Source organism: Orbilia oligospora (genome assembly GCF_000225545.1).
Source record: "Orbilia oligospora ATCC 24927 unplaced genomic scaffold scaffold00097, whole genome shotgun sequence".
In the NCBI taxonomy this organism is placed as follows: domain Eukaryota; kingdom Fungi; phylum Ascomycota; class Orbiliomycetes; order Orbiliales; family Orbiliaceae; genus Orbilia; species Orbilia oligospora.
The window spans coordinates 1274603-1298791 of record NW_011645654.1 but is presented as its reverse complement, the minus strand read 5'-3'; the positions used below and the strand labels follow the sequence as shown (position 1 = coordinate 1298791).

The 24189-nt window shown below is 45.2% G+C and overlaps 8 protein-coding genes across 8 annotated transcripts; 5 read left to right on the top strand and 3 right to left on the bottom strand.

Moving 5' to 3' along the window:
• Positions 1-4: 4 nt before the first annotated feature.
• AOL_s00097g386 (uncharacterized protein) lies at positions 5-739 on the top strand (the record flags this gene model as incomplete). Its single annotated transcript, XM_011126219.1, has 1 exon — positions 5-739. The coding sequence occupies one exon, from the start codon at positions 5-7 to the stop codon at positions 737-739; it is 735 nt and encodes a 244-aa protein (XP_011124521.1).
• Positions 740-5657: 4918 nt separating this feature from the next.
• AOL_s00097g385 (uncharacterized protein) lies at positions 5658-6278 on the top strand (the record flags this gene model as incomplete). The annotated part of the gene is made up of 1 exon (XM_011126218.1): positions 5658-6278. One exon carries the CDS (start codon positions 5658-5660, stop codon positions 6276-6278), a length of 621 nt encoding a protein of 206 aa, XP_011124520.1.
• A 700-nt stretch (positions 6279-6978) lies between these two features.
• Positions 6979-8998, bottom strand: AOL_s00097g384 (uncharacterized protein; the record flags this gene model as incomplete). The annotated part of the gene is made up of 6 exons (XM_011126217.1): positions 6979-7169; positions 7244-7320; positions 7403-7906; positions 7973-8067; positions 8264-8682; positions 8767-8998. 6 exons carry the CDS (start codon positions 8996-8998, stop codon positions 6979-6981), a joined length of 1518 nt encoding a protein of 505 aa, XP_011124519.1.
• A 1086-nt stretch (positions 8999-10084) lies between these two features.
• AOL_s00097g383 (uncharacterized protein) lies at positions 10085-13096 on the top strand (the record flags this gene model as incomplete). The annotated part of the gene is made up of 5 exons (XM_011126216.1): positions 10085-10220; positions 10304-10607; positions 10751-10875; positions 10959-12419; positions 12480-13096. The coding sequence occupies 5 exons, from the start codon at positions 10085-10087 to the stop codon at positions 13094-13096; spliced, it is 2643 nt and encodes an 880-aa protein (XP_011124518.1).
• A 541-nt stretch (positions 13097-13637) lies between these two features.
• On the bottom strand, positions 13638-16039 carry AOL_s00097g382 (uncharacterized protein; the record flags this gene model as incomplete). The annotated part of the gene is made up of 6 exons (XM_011126215.1): positions 13638-13810; positions 13870-14817; positions 14873-15509; positions 15568-15797; positions 15864-15948; positions 16010-16039. 6 exons carry the CDS (start codon positions 16037-16039, stop codon positions 13638-13640), a joined length of 2103 nt encoding a protein of 700 aa, XP_011124517.1.
• A 1516-nt stretch (positions 16040-17555) lies between these two features.
• On the top strand, positions 17556-18910 carry AOL_s00097g381 (uncharacterized protein; the record flags this gene model as incomplete). Its single annotated transcript, XM_011126214.1, has 4 exons — positions 17556-17665; positions 17740-17800; positions 17898-18836; positions 18890-18910. 4 exons carry the CDS (start codon positions 17556-17558, stop codon positions 18908-18910), a joined length of 1131 nt encoding a protein of 376 aa, XP_011124516.1.
• A 1455-nt stretch (positions 18911-20365) lies between these two features.
• AOL_s00097g380 (uncharacterized protein) lies at positions 20366-20798 on the top strand (the record flags this gene model as incomplete). Its single annotated transcript, XM_011126213.1, has 3 exons — positions 20366-20506; positions 20587-20666; positions 20726-20798. 3 exons carry the CDS (start codon positions 20366-20368, stop codon positions 20796-20798), a joined length of 294 nt encoding a protein of 97 aa, XP_011124515.1.
• Positions 20799-21330: 532 nt separating this feature from the next.
• AOL_s00097g379 (uncharacterized protein) lies at positions 21331-23724 on the bottom strand (the record flags this gene model as incomplete). The annotated part of the gene is made up of 1 exon (XM_011126212.1): positions 21331-23724. The coding sequence occupies one exon, from the start codon at positions 23722-23724 to the stop codon at positions 21331-21333; it is 2394 nt and encodes a 797-aa protein (XP_011124514.1).
• Between the last annotated feature and the right edge of the window lie 465 nt (positions 23725-24189).

The window sequence follows — 24189 nt, the reverse complement described above, 5'->3', positions numbered from 1 at the left end:
GAAAATGCAACAACCCAACACACCCGCTCCAACATACCACATCATCCCCGCCACCCCCTCCCACATCCCCCATATAACCGCCATAGTAAACCATTATATCCTTACCACCATCGTCAACAAATCCTACCGTCCACTACCAGAATCCCATTACCAAAATATCCTAACCGACAACCATTCCCGTCGAAAGCTTCCTTTCTTCGTTGCCATCGAAGTCCCCCAGATTAACGATAACGGTGATAACGTTAACAATAATATCGAAGAAGCCGAAGGGGAAAAAGTAATAGGTTTCATAACAGTCACGCCTTGGTTTCCTTCAAAGCTTGGATACGCATATACCCTCGAAGTATCGCTCTATATCTCACCCACCCAACGCGGCGGAGGTATTGGTACCGCTCTACTCGCGACTTTAATATCTCATTTGGAGGGTAACGAATACTTTACCTTTTCTGAAGGTGGAGCGGTAGTTCCTTCATCTTCACCTTCATTATCTTCTAGTAAAGTACCCGACGAACCGAATGTTTTGCATGGAATCCCGGTGAAATGTACACAGTTATTAGCGTTGATGGCTATAGTTGAGGATACGGAGTTAGACGGAAAAGTCAGAAGGTTTTATGAAAGGCAAGGGTTTGAGGTGATGGGGGTTATGAAGGGGGTTGGATGGAAATTTGGGAAGAGGAGGAATGTGAGGATGTTGGCGAGGGAGATGAATGTGGGGTATATACCGGATTTTATTGAGTAAATAGAGGAATTAGAGTTCATTACAAGTTGGTTTTATATCAGTTTGAGGATGCATAGATTATATGTATACTTCTGTTTTTGGTGGAGGAAATAAGGACATAGCGATGAATAGGAAATTTATCTGTAGTACTTGTCTCGTACCTAGACCTGGAAGCTATAGTATAATGAACTCAATATTGAACTTTCACGAAAATATATATTTATATGATCTACTTCAAGCATCTGGCTTATCGATACCAGCACGATGATATCATGATTCAGGCATAGCTAGGCGGATCATCTTCAATTGTTATATATATCCACGGTAGAAGCTATAGGTTCTCTAATCTGCTCTTTAATCAAACCGGCGTGCTGAAGCATAAACTGGGCCTCCATATCCAAATTTCGAATACTTTGTTGAATGGTCATTCTATATTCTACCTTGTCCAACTGCCAGCCTAACTGTCATATTAATCGACCTTCTGGTCATTAATTCCACGCAAAGACTTGAATTCATAAACTTTAGGGTTTGAAATTTCAGCCTGAGTAGTTGGAAATTTTTCCAAAGTTCATACAATGGCTAGATTGCTTTGTTGAGGGGTTGATATCATTACTCGACTCTATTCGCCCCGCATTTGTCTAGGCCAAAGTTGCAATAATATCTCCTAGGACCTCTGGTATTTTGAAATTTATGTGCGCTCCCACAACCCATTGTTTGTGCGGTAATCGGTGGTGGTGAGGGCGGTGCGTATCTCATACAGCTTCTAGAACGCTCTCTATAGATAACATTAGCTCCGCAGAAGAAACGCGACAGATTGTGGCTGCTCTTGTCGGGCGTTTGGTCCTAGGATCCTGGGTCGTCCTCAGGAGAACCCTTTGGCTGATATATATGTAGGCAACTATTCCTTGATCTTACTTTTTGCCGCTATCCACATAGATTTATAGTTCTTTGCTTAATGGAAAATGGGTCATCCGGTAGGGTAGTGCTGATTTGAGGTCATTAAAGGATACCTTCCGTTCCTCTGGCAGAGATAAATATTGTAATATATTTACGTATTGAAACAATAGTACTGGGGAAATTAGTTGAACAATTTAAAACATACGGGTTCGATCGCAACGTCTGGATCGCTTTGCTCGGGTATACAAAGACGAGATAACATGGACCACAAGCCCTCGACCCGTGGTCCTATTCATATGTTCGCGTCTATAAGATCATTCGCTTGTAGTGCAATATGTGTAATGGTTTAGGTGATACCCAAAAGGTCAATTCTCGTGAGTGTTCAAACGATCAGGAGATATTTAGCTTTTCGATTCGCGAGACCCATAGTTTTGTGGCAGCTTAGAATTTGCATCTTTCGGAAAGCCCACCCAAAAACGAGTGGAGAGGGGATAGGGGCCAAAGTTGGACCGAAAAAAGCCGTTATTGTCAGTGGGTTCGAACGATACGGACATATCGATTATTTCCGGCCGTTTTGCAGTTTTAACTTTCATCGACTTCGCCCCATCCTCCCCCTTAGACCCTAGCCCCCACGTCTGGCAGAAGTAACCTGTCGCTACTGGTGTAATTACGGCGGATTTTATACTGTGAAAGGTCCTCCCAGACTAATTGGTCTCAGGGAGTATACCCGAGCGGCAGGACTTTTTAATTTTGGTTTTCCTGTGTGGACTCTCATAGGCTTTGGCTAGATAATGGTCAAACACTTTCTAATGCATTCATTATCTTCAAAAATGTATTCTTGCCATATTGAAGAGCTCAGGTTCGCTTGAAATAGTGATGGGGGGGTCGTGGAGCGGTACAGGTTGCCACATTGTCGATGCCACAAATGGCGTCCTTTAGATGCTGGTGCGTGTGTGTATGTGTATAATTAGTATATTCATAATGAGTTCGGGGATGCCAAAGTTTTATATTGATTAATGGCATGTACAACGGCTTGGTGACCGAAGTAATAAGCTAAACCATTCCAGTCACGTCGGGCGATTCTTCCTCTGGTGCTCTATAGTTTTTGTAAGTATTCTGCTCCTGTTTCAGGAAATATTATATATGCGGGAGAGCTAGCTAAGTGGTAGGCTAGTACATCGACCTAAAGTTGAGCAGCAAGCGAATCTTAGTCTGGGGGACGCTCACCTCTACCTTGGCAGTCGAGCCGGCCGGCTCCGCGGATCTATGAAGCTTTGGTTCTGCAGTTCAAAATCAATTCCTCGTTGTAGACGCACCGTTGTAAATATTTAATCTGAATGCGTAACCTTCTCAGCGGGTAGATAACTATGCAACTTAGCGCTAGGTATCCCAAGGTATATATACGTAAGTATATATGCTTATATGTATAGAGTTGGTCTGCCTACGCATAGGCCTACGATTATCCCGTGCCGACGTAACACAAGGCTTGCCGAATTTTTGGAGGAGCCTATTGGAGGGTTCCTTGCCAACCCCTAGCCCTTGGTAAACTGCACCAAGAGGAAGTGTATGTAATATGTTCTTCGATATTTTGTAGGTAGCAGCAAGTGACCTACTAGTTTGTCTCCTTCGGAGTTTGAGGCCCTCTGGTCGAAGGTCGACGTGGGAGAAGACTTGGTATCACTTTGCTCTGCTGGTAGCTCCCTGTAATATTGTGGAAGGGAGCTTATATCTTTCGTTTCAACTGCTCTAAAGATGTATGTTAACGTTAGGTCCAGCCATCCTTGTGAGGAAACAACTAGTTCAACATACCGTGTGAGAGGTTTGAGAGAACCTAATAAGCAAGACGAGGCATTTGATGCATTCGGAAACGCCGCTATGGCGACATCAATAGCCTGTGCAGAGCTGCCAAAGTACTCCGGTTCAAAGTAGCTTGTCACCAGCTTTATTTATTGATCAAACAAACGGTTGAGTGTTTCACCCTATATGATCTGGCTGCTTTCGTAGATGTCACATGTTCACCAGACTAGGATATCCCGCGTTTGCGGGTAGTTCCGCTCAAGTTGAACATAGGGAAGATTGGGAACTCATGATGTCATCTCTAGACTGAAATTAATTGTTGTAGCAGTTGCTGATGTTTCTCTTTTAACGCTTCCAGCAGGCTCTGTCCCGGCCAGGAGATTGCAGGTAACAATGAAGCTTCATGAGGATACAAGAAACCGTTGGATGACGCGTTTTGGATGATAGTCGTAAGTTGCAAAAGGGTGAGTGGAAATTAGAAGGTTGATGTTTGGTGAAAGATCTAGAGTTGGTGTTGGCAGAGAATGAACTGGCACAGCATGGAAATGTCTATACTACCTACTTTAGATACCTACCACCACCTCCACACTTGAGCACTTAAGCAACCCTCGAGACTACGTAGCATACAGCGTGGGAGTACTGCATCCAGAGAACGCCAAGGAAACCAACGTCTATTACGCACCCCAAAGTCACGGACCGCCTTTGTTTCAAAAATGGCATATTGTCCGGCATGGCCAATTGCATTGTGCTTTCTTCATCGTGTACTGTATATACGGTATGTAAGTCCCTCATGATAACGCAAGCTGCACCAGCCGGCGCTTTGTCGCCTCAACAGATTATCTAACCCGGCCAGGATGCTAGCCTTGAAGCCTTGAAACGAATAATCGCAGGCCCAATCTGCAGGAACTCGCATCTATCCCTGCGAAAGTGGCATGATTAGTGCGCTCCTTCGAGCTGCTTGTTCGGATGATTCGGCAGCTTGGGAGGGGAACTCTAGCCCGTCAGTGAGCGTATCTGCCAGCTTACAATCACAGTTGTCCTTGTGTAGCACCAACTGCACCAACGAATATATTGTCGCATACCTATGCATCTGTTAGATAAGAGCAAACCGCTCAGGATAGCTGCAGGTATTGTCCAGCGAAGGTCGCGGTGCCACGAAATACAGACACAACATATTCACAAAATCCCCCCCGCTCTGCTCAATCTTTCTGAGACTAATGAAAGAGGTAGGCGTTTCGAGTGTCTATGGGTGTTCCTGGAGTTGGTTCGGTTCTCAAAGTGGAGAACTGACCCTTGCAGTTAGCCTTCCCTTGGCAGTACCACAAAAGTTCGGGCGCCCAGAAGCCCTTCGGTCATCATGCATGATGCAAGCAATCCAAGCACGTTTTTCCCCCAGGACTGTTTGTGGGGTCTTGTCGACGAGCGAGCGCTAGCCGTGGACAGCTAGTACTTTCCAAGTCCCATCAGCCGGTTGTCACTCAAGCCAAGGGTTCCTGGGAGGGCAGAGACAGCAGAAGCGACTAGACAGCTTCAGGAACCGAATTTGGCGATCTGGTCAAAGACGTCTCTGGCTGGAAAAATCCGTTTGCTTCATCCAAAGTGCCAGCCCATGCATGCGCATGCCTGTACCCATACCAAAGTTTGCTCAACCGGCGTTACCTCGAACTGGTTCTGTGAGTTTCGTCTGCATCGTATGAAGGATCACCCCTCGCTAGCTCGCGGCAGACAATGTTGTGACCCGGAGCAGGATATAAAAAGCGTCAGTCAATGCCATTTGGAGGCTACGCAATTGCCTCCCACGCGAAAGATCGACCACTCATCCAAAAGAAAGGGATAGAGGAAAAGAAAAGAAAGCACACTACAGAGTAGAACCCTGTCAATCCACTGCCCGTGCTCCCTCTGCGCTGTCCGAGAGTCTACCGGGGACTTTGGATTTGGTGATCTGGCAGAATATTTTGTTTCGAAGGGAAATCCTTTAAAGAGTGCCGCTGTTTGCGAAGATTTTGGACATTTCCCCTCCTCACTTTCAGCTTCGCTAGTTTGGTTGACCCATTACTGCCTCTCTTATGTAAATCTCTCATTGAATCACATCACTTTTTTAAGCTTTAATTTTGGCCTTTTAAGCTTTACAAGAACTGCATAAACAACACCTCCAAGCTCCAAGCTCCACCAAGCTTCCCTTTAGCTTTCTCAAGCTGCGGTATTGACTCAACCAGACACCTTTCCCCCACAAACTACCGACAAGATGCCATTCGAATCTACCACACCGTTCATCCGACGAGGGACGTTTAGAGACCCTGTCTTCGATGAGTCTATGTCCGTCCGTGTCGAGGTCTTCGTCAATGAGCAAGGCGTCCCCGCCGAGAACGAGAGAGACGAGTACGACGAAGACTCAATCCACTGGGTAACATATGCTTCGATCCCATCTGTATCGAGCAATAGCAATCACGACAGGCATGCCGTCGATGGCATCTCCCCCGAAAACGAACTGAGCCAGAACCGAACCCCAGTCGGTACAATTCGTCTCATCCCTCCAACCCTCTCTAAGAAATCATATGTCCTTCTCGGCAGATTGGCCGTTTTGAAGCCGTTTCGAAAATTAGGGTTGGCAAGATTGTTGGTTGAAGAAGCGCTTCGGTACGCTGCCAGCGAAGGATCGGCAGGCGGATTCGACTTACCAGGGGAGGGAATAAAATGGGATGGAAAGTGTTATGTCCACGCCCAGACAAATGTCCAGGGTTGGTGGGCTAATAATGGGTTCTACCGGGACGATGATGCGGGAGAATGGGATGAGGAAGGGATCATGCATGTTGGTATGTGGAAGGATATAGCGTTGGAGCGACGGAGGAGCATCATTAACCTCTAGGTTAAACTGTTGGATTCAATGAATTGTTGGTTACAGTGTGCTACAGCAGGGTGTAATTTAAAAGACTACACCGCGGAGATACGGCAAACATCATACCGACTGATTAAGATGTGACTGGAAGACGGAATTGTATATGAGAATTATGAAAAAAGACGGCGTTGGGTCTTGTGAAAAGGGAAAAAAAGCATTTGCGGTTGTACTTTAACTTTTCTATTTCTTACGGCTTTGGCATGGCATCGGCGTCATGAATGACGTTTATAAAGACAAAAGCAAATGTAAAGGGGGTACTCCGGATAAATGAGTCTAAAGAGCTAGGTTAGCTAGTATACAAGTACTACAGTAGTAGGTGGAGCTCGAGCTTTAGCTTTAGAATGAATGCTATGGCGATTCCCCCGCAATAAGCGTGATATTGCCAACACTATAAAGCCTCGGCGCCATCCCGTTTGTGTTATAATCTCATGAAATCCACGCGACAGAATTTGCAGCAATGTAACATGGCAAAACAGCCCGATTGTGGTTGAGTCTCTGATCTTCTCTGCGACAGGTAGCTAATCTCATCTATTTTTCTCAGTAACTCTAAATATACATATTTTCATGGTATCATGGCCCCACCCAAATGGAGGCTAGGTCCCCGATCTTCCATTATAACGTTACCTGTCCGACCTACCATTGTGTCTCGCATTGCCCAACCTGGTACCTGTTAATTCTCTAATGTGATTTTTTTATTCTGTATTTCAAGTTTGTTGCCTTTAGGATGAATGAGAAATCTCTCCACAATTTCCATACTCTCGTCTGTGCACGAGTCCGCAAGTTCTGCATTGCCCCAATACTTGAGCATCATGGCAACAGAAAGGCGAAGCTCCATCATTGCTAAATGCTGACCCGTGCAAACTATTGAGAAAAATCCGTTAGAAAATTACTGTCGAAGATGATGTGTATATTGGATCTTAGAAATGCTGGAATACCTCTAGAGGCTCCACCGAAAGCCATTATGACGGATTCCATTTCTCTACTAGGATTGAGCCATCTCTCTGGTTTAAACCTGTTTAATCAATCGAACCGTCGAAATTTTAGCCTATGTCAAAAAAAAAACAATATGTTCTCCGTAAACCCATAAAACTCACGCGAATGGTTCATCGAAGATGTTTGGATCTCTGTGCAAGGTATACACCGGAAGGAGGCATTCAGTTCCCGCAGGAAGGAAATGTGGACCGAGGTATCGTCCGTTCTCGGGAACCACGCGGGGGAATCCAGTATGTGCCGGGGTGTAAAGCCGAAGTGCTTCCCGTAACAAATATCCAAGGTAGGGTAGAGTTTGAAGCTTTTCATCTGTAATCCCATCATCATTGTCGCCTTGGGTCCACCCAATTTCCTTTAGCTCAACGATTACTTTCTGTCGGATATCAGCATTTCTGAACAGATCCCATGCGAGAAAGGTTGCCACCGTTGCTGTAGTATCTGTCCCAGCCAGGATGAACAGTGTCGACTCATTCCTCAGCTCTGTTATATTCACTTTATATTTTGCATTAGGATTATCGACATCTTTTAGGAGATGTGAAAACAGGCTTGGACGTGGATTCCCGTCCTTGCAGTTTTGAACTTCGTGTTGGAGGTCTGCAAGCGCTTCGCTACCGTACCTGCATAGTTAATCTTCGCTTCGGCAAATCCATTGGATTGTAGGATGTGGGATGAACGACAAGAGCCAGATAATGTATTTAGTAAAGGGTGCCTGGGCCTGAATCCCAGCTACGAGGGTAAAGTTGAGGCAGTCCCTAACAAGCAGGTTTTCCTACGAACGGGAATATTCCTTATTAGCAATCCTGGCTTCTCTCCCTGACTATGATATCTGAAGGGGTACCAAATCCATAGCCGTTTATGGAATTCTAGAGCTTCAACATCAGAATGCCAAAGCTCGAGGTCTAGCCATAGGCAAAATCATATATGTCAATAGACCCATAGATTTCAGCTATAATAGCCCGACTTACAGCTTCGTTTTCAAGCATCCCAAAATCTTTCCCGAAGCATAACTCCCCAACAATATCCGCAGCCATCCAATACAACCATGGTTTGACATCCACAATATCGCCATTATCAAAATGCTTGCCGATTTTTTTGAAGCAGAGCTCAGCTTTTTTGCGTACTACCGGCTCTAGGAGTGCCATATTTGATTTGGAAAATCCAGAACCAAACGCTTTTCGTCGAGTTTTATATTTTTGGTGATCCCTGATGGTAAGTATAGACTCAGATGCCATCGCATTGGTGTACCATGGACCTTTTGGAAATACGTCGTTCGGAGAGTGTACTTTCAAGGCGGGTTCGCGGTCGGCAACCATAACGGAAGTCGGGGAGACACGTAAGTAAGGCCCTTTCGTATGAAATATACATGTCGGCTTCAGAATCTTGCCTATCTACGCTGTATGAATCAATTATTCAAATACATATATATATATATATACATACTTAAGTATATATATTTGGAAATACTCACCGTACTTCACATGTAATAGTTCCCAAGTATAAACCGCGTTCCCCTTTAGAGATACGATTATGAAGAAGATTGGAGATATTGCCGCATACCATGGCCCTGGTACTTTAGAAAGCGGAGAGAAATACAATTGGTATATTGCATTCGCCAGGAAGTATCCTATCGCAAGTACAGCTGTAACAGCGACGAACCGCGAGGTATCGATTTCGGAGGATATGAAATTCAAGAGAATCATGGTGCTGGGGTCCGGCACAATTAATTGACCAAGCCAAACTATGATAGTATGGAGAAAAGATGGTTCGATCGATATATCTATATGTTCTTGCTCGTAGGGATTCAAAGTTGTTGGTAGGCCTAGTATATATCAGTATACATATCGATATCAATGTAAATGTCCTGGGGCTGAAGATCTTAAGCTTATAAGGGCTCACGATCATGCGGGGTAAACGGTAGTAATATACTATATGATATATTAGTCTAAAACCGCTAGAATTCTAGTGTATTAATGCTAACCCCCGTACATTCCACAGGTGCAGATCGAATCAAGACCACGTATAAATGTACTTGTTTATGTACTTTCTAGGACTGGTCATATATTATACGCACACATTCCAATTAATTGCGGGCTGAAGCGCTTGCATTATCTGTACTTGGACAAATAAGTACAAGTGCAAGTTCAATATTTATTTTTTCACATCTTGAGTAAAGTGTCCTTCATAGAAAGATGTAAACCCCAGTTACAGATCTGCAGATACTTCTTATCCACCTCTAAATAGCATCGGCATCTAGATCTAGAACGTTCCACGATCTCAAAAGCTGCGTTGTGGTGCATACGAAGGATGCAACGTTCAAAATCCAACATACAACTCATAATATAATTATGGCGACGTGAACAAACTAGCGCCGACCGTTAAAAAAAGATGTGGAGGGTCTTTGCAGTTGGGATTTGGGGCATTGAGATTTCTCGTTCTAGTCCTAATCCACTATTATGTCATTGGGACCAGTGACCGGTTCAATAACCGTTATAATGCAAAATTTAAAAGTTCGTCTGAAGCCGGGCTCCGGCTGGTATCTGGCGCATATTTTCTGATCTTCGAGTGAGATAGTTTCCCATATTTTCAATATACCCACGCACACTTGGCGGCCTTAAACACCCACATGGATGACCGGCCGACCATGCACGGAAACAGACGTGGATATTCCATGTACCCTTAAATTTCACAAAGATATCGATATCATAGAAAATCTAGATACCTTCGGCATACAGATACGGTATTCAGTGGTTTCTAACTATCGTGACGCCGTTCTGAATATTAACACCATGCCGACGTCATGGCTCCTAACATCCCTCCAGCTGGGCGCTTTTCTTATATCAGTTGTCTCAGCTCAAGATGCAGTTTTTGTTGATGCAACCTTCCCGCTGACTACAAGCCCTAATTATGGGAGAGTATTAAGACGTAAGCCTCGTTATACATAAATAATCCTGTGCCATGGGCTGTTATATAGATTTGTATAAATACTAACACCAAAAATAAACTAGTATGCTACCCCGAGGACGATCTAACCGATGATATTTTCATGGCTGCAACGACTAATCAAGCAACATGCGAAAAGTATGGTGGCGGCGATCGATGGATCTTTTTTCCAGAAGAGACTCCTGCCTCTGAAAAGGTGTCAAGGCGTGGTACCAAGGCATTTGTATATCCAGATACATTCGACTATTTTTCTCTTCAAGCGCCGGACGGGAGAGCTATCCACTTCGATTCTACGCCTGAGGCTCTGGCAGGAGCTGAAAAGTTCGTACTAGGCAACTTGGGTCAACCCAAAATATATTCCAAAGCGATGTAAGTCTGATCTGTTTGCCAAAAGATGGGTACTTATATATGTGACAGTTTGGCGACGATAGTACCGTTGGAAACTGTATAGCTGTGGGGTTAGACCCATAAATAAATTGATCAATCTATATTGACCAGGTTTCCCCGCATAGTTTCACAACTGGTCATAAGAAGCGCCTGCCCCGGTATGGGGAGGAAAGGGGACACGTTTTCCCTGGTGATTCCCTTCAGTTCATCGGCTCCAGTGCCAGGGCCGTGGGTTATTATAAACTCCTTAGTAAGTTAAGATTCGCCTTGTCGCGCCTTGTCAAATCTGGAGACAGAAAAAATAAGTACTCTCGTCTGACCCCTCCCTTCTAGCCACCCAAAACGAAGACAAATCATTTAGTCTTTTGATCAGCATAACCGAGCCAAAAGGAGGCGGTGTACTTCTGACTGCCGTTGGTGACGAAGAAGTAGTGGAAGATCCAGAATCATGGGTTGATCGTCAATCCAGAGATACAACTATTGGCGGTGCTATTGGAGCTGGTAACGTTCTTCCTGAAATTGAGGGAACATACGCAAATGAAGAAAGCAGCGTTCTCCGACCTGCTGTCAGTCGTATTACGGAAACTCGGCATAGCCGTAGGCCTAAGAAGAAGAAGCCTGCAGCTGTGGAGCAGCCACAACCTGCGAATGATATTATCACTACTGAATTTATAGAGGAATATCCTCCATATGAAGATTTTACATCTTCAAATCTGCTTACAGAATCCCTAGGGCAGGCTGTAGATGAAGAAATGATAGCTGCAGCTCAAGATGATCTACAACAACCTGTTTTAAACCAGGAAGGGCAAGTAAACTCGAGGAGTTCTCTTTTAGAGGGTGCGGATGCCATCTCTGATGAAGAAATGATGGCTTTAAGTCAAAGAAATGAAGCAATCGGGGAGATTGGTGATAGGTCCAGGACCACTCCGGTTGTTGAGGAGCCAGACAGTGAACACGAGAAGATCGCTGCAGCTGTTGAAGCGGTTCAAAGATCGCAAGACCCATTAGTAGGTTATAACCGGGATATCAGCGAAGCTGAGCTTAGTGGTTTCTTCCCGGGTGTTTCTAGGGACGAAGCCGACCTCAGTGAGAGTCTTGGCCTTACGACTAGAAGACCGGCTGAAAATAAACCTGCGGATGAGTCGTTTGAAGACCTCAGGGCCAATACTGTCAACGATGTGTCTGCTGAAGACCTTACACCAAGCATAGACGCTGGAGTTATCGGCGTTAGTAGAGGCCAGCAATCTATGATCTCTCCACCAAATTTGGAAGTTCTAACGGAGCAACCTAATGAAGTTGAAGACGCCTCGCCCGAGCTCGCGCAATGGAATGACGACGTTCTTGCCATTGAAGACGACGAATCGGTCTTAAGTCAGCCGCCGGGGCTAGGGCAGCAACCTCGGAGAGCATCATTTGAAGAGATTGCCCGACAGATTGGTGCCTCTACTGTATCCGATGGTATGGATGAAAACGAAGGCGCTGCAGCAATAATCGGTGATGAGGAATCTGTCATTGATACACTGCCCCCCCTTCCATTGTCATCTGGCATGGAGGTGGGACTGAACTTGCTAAATGACCTTGGTGGATATGCTAGTGACCTTGGACTTGGTATCAATATCGATGCCCAGGCATTCCTCGAGTCCCCGAGGAAGATCAGCTCGAATGTTAACCAAGCGGCTACGCTGGGTGATGAAGGCACAGTTCCGTATGATTTGAAGCCGGGAAGATGGGGTCAGAAAATAACTGGGCCCACCACAGAATCTGTTCCTGCTATTGTTCCTTTGATCAGACCACGTATAGTACCCTCCCAAACAGACTCATTAAATAAAATATGTGTAACTAACTTTCACATAGAAAACCAAGAACAACAGGAAATCCCGGCCCCAGAGCTACCATCACTCGATTCAATGTCTCGTTCAAGGCTAAGTCTGAGTTCGAGTGCTTACGGTTTGAACCAGCCCCTAACCGCACCCAGAGGGCGAAGACAATTGCGATTAGCAAATCCTCCCTACAACCCAGCAGCTCTTGTGACAGATGAACAGGTGCAGCCACGGTTGTTGAATCAGCCTGAGATGACTGCCATCGACACAGAAGAAATGCCGGCACAAGTGTTAGCCCCACTCCTTGAGACTGATGAACCCGTCAACGTAATCGAACAAGTGGTGATTGAGCCAGAGGAAGAGAAAGTACAGACTGTCAACGAGATTTCTGGCGAGGCTACTAACGATGAGGAGGAGTTGAATATTACTGGCCGGCGTCTCCAACCTCGGAGGCGAAGGCGAGCGGGCCAAGCCAATGAAGCCAATACATCTATATCTCAGCCAACTGAAAGAGAACCCGACTTTTGGGAGACAATGGCCCAAGATATAGGACCAGCAAGACCTTCGCGGAATCGCGCCAGTGGAGCCGGATGGAGTCAAAATTTCGGACCTAACGGCCAAGGTGGTAAGAGAAACTACGAGAGGAGGTAGTTAGTCGAAGACGTCGTGTTAGTCTCGGTGCCAGCGTAATACCATATATTTGAATGAATTCTGACCTATCTCAATATGTAGGCCTACTCGCCAAATAAGGGAACCAAAGTGAAATATCGATCCCTCGGGCATGGAGTTTAGTTCTCAAGGAGGGACACCCATAACAGCCTGCGGGATTGCCGTTATTTGTAATTTGCAGGAAAAAAGAAGAAAATTGCAATGTTTAACCTTGATTCTCTAATCTCCCGCCCACTAAGAATAAATGATCGTATAAAGTATCCTACACGAAGGGTAATAATAAGGAAATGGGCAAAGGCAATGTAAAACAGACCAGGGGCGCAAAATAATGTAAAGAGCTAGGCAATGATGTGAAAGTAAAAGGAGAGATGCAAGAATAATAAGAAAAGTAGAGTATAAACAATTATGCCGGAGAGGTCTACTACCCGATGGCAAACCTGTCCCGCCGTCTCAGTGCTTTTTCCTTGGTGTACATAATCTCAAACTAACAGAATAAAACGTCTCGCTCCATATACCGTTTTATTTATTCTTCGTCGGTGTCGGTATCAGTGTCAGTTGCACTGCCGTCATCTTGCTCACCATCCGTGTCGCTCTCATCATCTTCGTCAGAGTCATCGTCGTCGTGGTGGTGGCTATGGTATGGCGATGGTTTAACCTTTTGGCCACGAGCGGATGCCATGACACCAGCGATTGAATCTAAAAATTTTAATTAGCATCATACTAATCAAGTAGAATTGGGAGCATTTTAACCGTACCTTCCTCGGGCTCACTAATTTCGTCTTCATCCCGACCACCAAACATACCGGGCTCATCAACTTTCAATATGATGCTAGCCTTGTAGTCCGTTCCAAGATACGAATCGCAGACCAAATGCATCTGGAAATGAACCTCGCCACCGTTTGGTGGAGCGCCAAATTGCAACTTGAAAGTCTGGACCTGGAAATTGTCTGTGTTCTCTGGGAATTGTAGAATTGTCATTGGGGCGATGATCATACGTCCAGCTCGGCGGTCTGCAAGGAAGACGTGCCATTTAGGAAGTGTGGCAGCGGGGAAAAACGGGGCATGTGTGAGGGTTGGTAGTGGGGTCTCGGTGGCAGTGACAAGGGCAGACTTTTCAACTTCATTAGTAGGAATGGGGGACTTTTCAGAGGCACCGGTTTGGGCTTTGGACTTTGGTGGGGTTCTACCGATCAAGGCATCAATATCGTCTTCTGCGGGATCCTCGTCTTCAAGGTCTTTGGGATCGACTGGAGGGGGTTTTACACCAGCAGGAACAACGCGGACCTTGAGAACAAGGTGACAGATGGCGTTAGGAGTGACGACTTTGTCTCCCTGGACCTTGAAGAATGCCTTTTCAACATGTAAGATGGGGATCTTCTGAGCGACAGAGATAGCTTCCTTGTACTGCTCTTCTGTAAGGCCGTCCTTTCCAATGCAAAGTTGTCTTCGCTTTTCATCAGGGAGGGACATGAAACGCTGAATTGTCCAGTGATCCTTGGCACCGAATTCTTCGATCTTTTCACAAAGTTCTTCAGTGAAATGGGGGAGTTGCAGGAGTGGAGAGCCGCCGGGCTGAATAGCCTGGACAAGGTTTTGGTTCACGCGCATAGAGCTAAGGATGGGCTTTGTGATAGAGTAGGCGAGGGCAATAGAAAGGAGGGAGTTGTTCCACGACACAGCTTCTTGGGCGACATCGAGTTTTTCTGAAAGATTGTTAGGGAAAGTATCTCACTGCAAAGAGTTGGATTTTTGACATACCAGCATCCAATTTCGCGTCTTGAAACTTTGTTCTTGTCATGTAGGCCCAGAGTAAACCGTATGTCTTTCGCTTCCATCCGTCCATCTTCTCAAGAGTTTTCATGACGCCAATGGGGACCTTGTCCTTGATAGCGGATTCAATGATGTGCTCTTGGCCCTCGAAGTTCTTTTCGTCTTTCTGAAACTTCTCCAAACCACCTGCGCTAAGTACTTCAATGGATTTCTTCTCGTCGCAATCTTCCTCAAAAGCCTTGAACAATCTTCCAGCCGTTTCCATCAAAACGCCATCCTTGGTGTACTTCTTGGTACCATACCACCACTTGCCGACGTAGTAGGGAAGCACCATTCCGAACATAACACCATAGAAAGCCAGAACATAGTACTTCGATCCATCAGCGATCGTCCATTGTGGCAAAGCGATACCAATGCTGTAAGACTGCTTCCCGTCGGGATGTCCGTATTCTTGGTAGTTCTTACGAATTTCTTCGTCGGTAAGGGCCTTGTATGCCTTTGTAATTTCGACCCAACGTTCATTGGCGGCTTCCATGGTGTCATTGCCTTGCAGCTTGACTTTGTCCGGGTGAAATTTGATGGATAATCTACGGTAATGGGATTTGATGGCTTTTTCGGAGGCAGACTAACCGGTCAAGCTTGTTAGCGATACACTATAGACGAGTTAAGTGGGTTTACCGTACCATAGAGATGCCCAATATGCTATATGGGTCCCATATCTGGGGTGTGAGCGCCGAAGATGTGACGATGAGGTAGATCATGTAGGAGAATAACGACCATCCCAAAGTTAAGAAGATCATTCGCTTTATCCTTCTGGACTCTTTTCTCTTCTTTCGCTTGTGCTGTTCAATATGGTCATAATCGGCAGGTTTAAAGGAGGATTCAATGCGAGGATTGTTTTGCAATCCGACCTCTATATTATTTAGTTAGCAGCGAATACAGCCAGCCAGCCACCGACACCGCCATGAGAGTAACGTACGTTTGCTAGGAGCAAAGGTAGAATATGTGACTGGGGCGAGAGTTAGGAATAACATTGTGGCGACGAAGTAAGGGAAGAATTGCCCCTATGAGGATATTTAGTACGGTTCACAAGGCTCAGCACCTAGGCAAGGAGCTGGTTCTAACCTGCTCGTCATAGTTGTAGTCCGTCGACATCTTGACGACGCTTCAAGGAGAGCGATGGCTTATTCAGCCAAGTCTCCGATCTATCTATGGGTGGTGATGGCTGGTCGTGTGGGTACGAAGATGTATGGTGGGGTTGGCGATGTTGTTGGTCTCGAGAGCTATGTGCGATACCTGGAGATCTGTTAGGAGTCGTTGCGGAAAGGTGGAGTGATAAGAAAGAGAAAACAAGAAAGAAACAAAACTTCGAAATTCGATCGAAAACCGCAACGAATGAACGAACGAAAGAGACAAGGTATCAAATCCAAACAGTAGGAAATAGCGACTTACAAAGATAATTGTAAAGACCAACTTTCGAGATGAAATGTGGCGGGAGAAGAAGATGGAACGATTTCTTTGAGAACACCGTTTTAGTTTTTGATAAAAAGTAGCCTGCGGGCCCCGGCCAGTCGTGCCTCCCCTGTTCCCGTTGGAAGAGGTCACTTTGTCCTTTCTCGAGAATCCGGTCAAACTTTCCTGATTGGGACGGTGTGTTGCTGATGTGGTCAGAATGTGTTGTGGAGACGATACACCTAACACAACCACGAATAAGATGGACAGCAATCCCCTCTACAGTGGTGATACTATAGGATAACTTGCTAGATTCGAGGCTTGGATAGCTTCTGGTAGTGGAAATAGTAGGTTACATACAGATCATTCTCATGGCTCTAGAACTAGCTATTCAAGTTGTGGTATTTCGAGAAACCATTCCCATGTGGAGCCTGTGGAGCATCAATTCATAGCTCTTGAGCCTCAAAGACAAAGCCACATGATGTGGCACAGTTGACCTGCACAAACACTCTTCGTCAAAACAAAGCAAAAGTATGATTTTGATAAGTCAGCAGCTAAGTACTTGGTAAGTACCGAATTTATCTATTCTCATTTTCTATTCTTTGATATTACTGTCTTCTATAGATCTATCGCTGACGTTGATGCTGCCCCACTGCCTTTCGTCCCATCCATTCGCTGCCAAATTCATTGTATGCAAGGGAACGTCATAAGCGATTCGGTCCAGGAACAAGTTCCCACAGACCCGTTCAAGTTTCACTAAAACCAGTCGTAGAGACTGTAAAATGAGGCAAAAGCAGGTACTCGTTCCAGGAATTCCATAGAGCATGACGAAGCCTCTTGGGCCCACATGTAGCCATGGCTGGTGCTCCACTTTGCAGGATATTGCTTAATGTCCTCTCAAGCCTCATTCTAGCAATAGCAATATCCTTAAAGTAGCTTTGTATATAACATTTTGACTTCCCCAGGCCAGGTTTCTCACCCAAACTCAAGATAGATTCTGAATTTCTATTAGCGCCGGTATCGTTCATAAATTCTCTCGAATACTCGATCTTCATTTAATCAATTCTCTTTTAACGACACATGGTTTTCCTGAATATATCTAAGCCCAACATACTAAAACCATCGCATCGCGAACCTCAAATATCAATATCGGCTTTCGGTTCCTGTGAACCAAAATACACATTTCTACCTTTCCCTTTCGGGAGCAAGCCTGTTCAGTATGGCAGCCAAATCTACCACATTAACAACACTTTTACGGCTCTTTTATGTCTGTAGCCTGGTTCAATATGCAGTTTCACAAAGGCCCACTACGCCCGATATCAGGATACCGTAAGAATGCCCACAAAGATAACGTATCTTAATACCGAGAGCTCTTTCGCAAATCTGACAATCTCGTCGTATAGGCCAATCTCAGACAATCGTACGATATCAATCGTGAATAACTGTAGCTTTCCAGTCTATCCTGTAAGTAACGATCTCTATATACCACTCCAATATATGGTGCTTGAGTATTGCAATAACTTCGTTTCACTCTGCTAACTTGGATCCGGAAAACCTATAGGCCGTTTTAACAACAAACGGTACGGGTCCGTATACCACGGGCTTCTACCTCCCAAGCAAACAAAGCCGTAACGTATGGGTCGGCTGGGATTGGTCTGGTCGCCTATGGGCTCGCACGAATTGCAGCTTCTACCTTGCAAACTCAACTACATCCGTCAAAATCCGTGACGTAGTCGACAATTTTACCATTCCGGATGGTCAAAAGCTTGCAGGAAACTGCCTAACAGGCGACTGTGGCTCGGCAATCGAGTGTCAACTCTCAGGGCTGGCTCCAACGACCCTTGCGGAATTTACAATGACGGGATGGATGCAACAGACATTCTATGATATCTCACTAGTTGATGGATACGATCTCGACATGAAGATTACACCCTTTCACGATAGCCCTGAAAAACCCCGGGTCAATAATACACCTATTTGTGTCGCCTCTACTACCCTTTCTTCGGCTTTAGCAGGCACAGATCTTTACCAAAACTCGCTCAACGAATCATTTAGCTTCAACAACATCCACCGCTGGTGTCCACGACAAAACTTACTTTTCACCTCCCAGAAGGGTAAACAATCCGTTTTCCCCTATCCTGATGATGATGACCCGACTATTGGTGGAGGTTGGACACCGTGCCTGTCAGCATGCGCATATACACAAAGTGAATGGGACTGTTGCACAGGTAAACACGATAAAGCTGAGACTTGTGGGCCTAATCTATATAGTAAGCGGGCAAAACAAGTATGCGGGGATGCGTATAGTTATGCCTATGATGATTACTTGAGCACGTTTGCTGTACCTAGCGTAAAAGGAGAGGGATTTGAGGTTATGTTTTGTCCGGGTGGCGTTAGTACGAACATCTTGAAGACATTGCTGGGTAGCGGAAGTAGTAGTGGGCTGCAAGACTTGGGAAGGGGGTTATGGGTATCTTTCGCTGTTGTTCTCGGGCTTTTGGTAAGTGGGTGGTGAGCACTGGATTGCTCGGGTATACTTTTTTTTGATTTTAGCCCTGGTTCGGTTTGATCTGAGAATCTGAAACCATTAGCTAGTAGTTTTGGCATATTTGTGTAATTAATAGTCGCTGGCGACAGCATAAGGCTTCGAGTTTGCTTTCATTTAACCTTCGATTTGATACCAAGAGTTACCTATATATATACAAACTTCTTTTTCTACTAATATATATTCTTTTCTCACGTTTTTTCGTTTGCAAAATCACCAGATATATACTTAAAATAAAAAGTAGAGGTAGAGTTGATATGTCACTTGGAAAAATAATTGATACCGAAGATACATCGATAGGGAAGTTTTGATATAAGCCTTTCAGTGCACCTTGCAGGCGCAGGCGAAAAGATCCCCTCCGTTAACCTGCACATATGCACATTTCGATAGGTAACGGAAAGAAGCTCTCTTGGTTCCACAAGGTTATCATTCTTTGCAAGTCTGTGGTCTTGGCTCTCGTAACACAGCCCATCATTGCCAAGACGGTGAAGACTTTCGCCCGCCCACCCGCACATGAACACTATCATCATCATAGCCACGAGTTCGACAAGATTGGCCATTACTAATTACTGAACAAGATCTTTTTTGTAATGGGCAAATTTTTATTTACCCGCAAATGTGAATTGATCAATATTGAGTAGAATGGGGCAGAAGATCTGACGGACCCTTGATATCATGTCATGTCATCGGCCCTTTGCGACATGATTGCACGACATGAATAGTCGACAAACAATGATCCATACGTGCCGTCATCTAAAATTTATAAAGTCCAATGCCACATAAGATTCTATAAAACGATGAAATATCCCGTAGTCCGTCGGTATTGCCGTTGGATATTTTCTATCTGATTATTATTATACGCCTTCAAATCTTACTACACTCTCAGGATCTTACCTATCAGCCAAAGTGGTGTCACCAACCCTTCAATTTCAAGTATTAACTACTACGTTAACGCAAGATAACGTTAAAACCTCAATTCTTCTTGTTTGCAACAGAGAGCTCAGGGTTACAAGCCAGCCGTACCGATCTCCCCGACATTCACAGCCCCAGCTGCAAAACTCGCAGGAGCCGAGAAACCAAGCTCGTTCAATAATTCGATCAAGCTTTTGCCAGCAAATTATTGTGTCATAGCTCCCGCATAACAATCTCAATATCAGCCCTATTAAGTTTGCAAGCTTGGCCCTTGTGGCATGGGATCAAAGGCAAAATTGATTCGAAAGTGATAGCGATCGAGAAAAGGAAAAGCAAAGAACAGAAAAGTGGAAATCCCAAGAACATATATAAGCAACTAGAGTAACTCTCTTACATATATAAAGGGAGTGGTAGATTAATTTTTGAGCTTGGGCAACCCTACAATTCATCATATCATTTTACTTTTGGTTTTCATCGGTAAAAAGACACTTGGTGCTCCGTGCGCTCAGACATATCAACCTTCAATAACCCGACAGCCCCTTCACTGAACCAAAAAAAAAAAATCATACAAAATGCAGCTATCAAGACTTTCCCTCGTCACTCTTATCCTTACATCTTTCTCTGCCGCAATTAGCCTAGAGGAAACCATTGACGCTCGCGATATCGTTCTCGCGAAAGCCGCGAGCGAGACTGTCCAGAAGCGAAACATCGAGGTGGGTAAAACATTCCGATCTCAGTTTTAAGCTTAAATTCATCCGTTGGTGGCACAAAGCTAATGAGTTGAAACTAAAAGGTTCGCACGCCCAAACCCAAGAAAGTTAAGACTAGTGGTGGTGGGGATGACGACGACGACGACGACGATCCAAACTCTGCGTATGTTGAAAGTCCTTAATTTCTTTACTCGAAATTTTACTAATTGATATGAATACTAGGGCTTCCGTCCATCTTAACATGGCACTCATAGCTGGTGCCGGCGCTGTCGCTGTTGCTGCAATGATGCTTTAATTTAATTATATTACCCAACGAGTTTTGCCTGTGCCGTGTAGTGGCGGTCGGGAGGTATTCGTGCCTGTGCACCTTAGAACTTTTTGAGTTTTTATCATACGAAATTTTTTTAAAAAAAAGACTATATCTTTGATTGTCTAACGACTGACGGTACTTGGGATATCCTTTTTTACTGGAGTTAAAGGGTTTCGTATGGTATCATGGTCCTTTCAACCTCATGGTTTTCATTTTTTTTATACCTTTTCAGAGAATTACATCAAGCTGTTTTTCTGGTTGTATGCTGCGATTAACCGAGATAATGCACACTTTGTAGGATTTCAGCCCTAGGCCTGCATATGACATTGGCGGGATTAATTATAAACGGTCTTGGATCCATGGAGTTTTGAAATTTTACTTATCATGATAACAGAATGTTTTAATTATTAATATGGCAGAAATTATTTACTCGGTTCTCGTCTATAATACGCATCATATTAACTCGTATTAATATTCACTGCATGATCAACAAGTTAGGTAATCAACGGGAATACAATCAGAATTCCTCATATTCTTCCTTAACAAATTCACCGTTCGCTCCGTCGTCCTCCTCTTTGAATCCCTCCTCCTCCATGGCTCCGGTACGTTGTCGCTGGTTTGTCCTAGCGTTCATACCCGCTAGCATTTGTGATAACGTTGATCCTCCACTAGGTCTAGTATTCTGGGTGTTACTGAGTGGTGGGCCTCGCGCCTCAGGCCTAAGTAAGTCTGCTAATCCGCCAAGCTGGCTATCATTGATTTCTAGCAACCCTCCTTGTTCCCCCGCTCCCGCGAATCCCGGAAGTTGTGCCATTAGATGCGGCATTCTGAGATATTCTAGAGAGTCTTGTGACCCAACTGTGTAGTCTGTAGCTGTAGGGTTAATTGGAGTGCCCGGTGGTGCACCGAGAGAACCACTTTTCCCATCCGAAGGCATGTGGTTGCCACGGAGATTTGATAGATCGGGGTTGAGGAGTTCCTCGCCGGACTGCAAGCTTGTGCCAGAGTCGTCTTCTTGTTCGATTTGAGAGTTGACCTGTTGAGTCTGTTGAGTCTGATAGGCCTGATTATTTCCTTGCTGGCCTCCTCGGGCCATGTTTTCGAACGACTGCTGCTGCCCTCCTTGGTTTCCATATGCCTGTCCTTGGTTTCCATATGTCTGTCCTTGGTTTCCATATGTCTGCCCTTGGTTTCCATATGTCTGTCCTTGGTTTCCATACATTTGTCCCTGATTTCCGTACATTTGTGCTTGGTTTCCGTAACTTTGCTGTTGAGTATTGGGGTTACCAAACATTTGCTGGAAATTCCAACTAGCTAATTGCTGCTGGCCCCCTTGACTATTAAACGCCGGATTGAGACCCCCGGCCATGTTCATATTCGAATTCGCATACCCACCCATATTGCCGTTGATATTCCCGCTCATGCCCGTACCTGCATAAGGGTTCACAAGGTAGTTATTAAACCAATTGGGCCCACTTTGTGTAAGTCCTTGACGCTGCGCAGCCTGCCTTATCATTTCTAGTTGACTTGCCTGGGCTTGGGACTGTGCCCATCTATTTAATTCCAGCTGGTTAAATGCCTGGATTTGCGCCCTTTGCAACATCTGCGCTTCTAGGAGATCGGCTTGGTGAACATCTATTAGATACTTTGCGATTTGCTGGACAGTTATCTGTCCAGTTACTGCGAGTTTGAATAGTTGAACGTAGACGGGATCCGGTAGTTTACGTATTTGCTCGACTAGAAACTCTTGAGTATAGGGATAGCCGAGACTGACCCAATAATTTAGTAGCTCTATCATCTTCTGGCCATGGATCTCCTTCAAGTCCGGTGTGTTTGTTTCTTTTGAAGCACTAGGATTGCTTTGCTGTTGAGTCTCGCCTTGAGCTTCGTTCTGCGCCTCCTGCTGCTGTACTTCTATTTCATTTTCTAAATTCTGCTTCGTCGTATTTGGTTTCTTTCTCCTTCTGGTCTCGATAGGGGGTGCATCCACTTGATTCATACCTTCGCCCTGTACTGGCTCGTTCATTTGGGCTTGATTCTCGGGCTGTGGTGGCACTTTCCTGGCTCGTCGACCTGTGTTCTTACGAAACTGGTCCTTGTCAATAATCTGGATATCCCCGTAGTCATCATCAAAGCCCAGCAGCCGATTACCCGACTGCTTCGACGGTATAATTGGTGGTCTATCCACAGGCTCCTGAGCGTCCTGGCCAAGCCTGTTATTACCTCGTGCGGACTCCAAATCGCTACCCGATTGCAACTGTACAATACCCGGCCGGTTCATGGTTCCAGTTCCATAAGCATCCCATTTAATATCCTTTCTGGGCATAGTCCTTCTATTCCCCGAAATCAACTCCACCATCGTAACAGCATTATCAAGCACAAGATATGAATCTTCCAAATCCAGCTCCGTTTCCGAATCATCTAATTCCACTGCTACGGAACCTGGCGGAATCAGACCAGGCCAAAATCTATCCGCATCTCCCAACTCGGCCCAACTATGAACCCCTAGAATCGGACGTAGCCCTTCTCCCCATCCCAAACTTCCTTCTATTATATTATCAAAAAGTACCGACTGTGCCGTATCAACTAGATCGTACCAATGTACGACGTAACGGGGCATACCGCTACACTTCTGATCCCCCCAGAACCCGATGTATTTAACAGGTCGTGCCCATTGTCTGTCAATAGGTTGCGGGGCAAACTGGTAGACTTGCAGACCATTGACTGGATCGACTTCGCCATCGCCACCAAGGACGATTAAAGGTGTACATGGTAGACGGTTTTCAAGAACTCTCATGCCATGGAAGTCGGCTACGGGTGTTGGAGCGTTACCCTCGCGGAGAACGTTGTAAGACCAGGCATAGGCAAGGGGAGCCTGGAGGGTTGCTAGAAAGATAACGGTATATATCATCGTTTCCTTGTTATTACGCCCCTAGCTTTGAAAGATGGTATATTGGCTTTTGGGCTAACGGCTAGGGCGCTTGTTAGATATATTGGAACAATCGAGTCGCACGTGGATCTAGGGGGGCGGCATGCTCGTATTCAGTGCGGCCCGTACATAGATGGCTCGTGGGACATGTTAAATGCGCAAAATGGAGCCGCATTGCGTGGGTTAGAGATCGTAGTCGTCGTACAGAGGCAAGGGACAATAATTTGCGCGGGTTTCGGAAGCCGCTATCAATAAGTGCACTTGTAAAGTCGACGCCACCGATGGCTAAAAAACTCCAAACGATATACTATTCCAATCCTGGGAAAATAGAATACACACTCTTCCGCTACCAGCAGGTACGATAAAGGGAATACGAACGAAGAACCAACAACTCCGCATAACTCGGAATAACATAAAAAAGAAGAAGAAGAAAAGGAGGTATAGGCT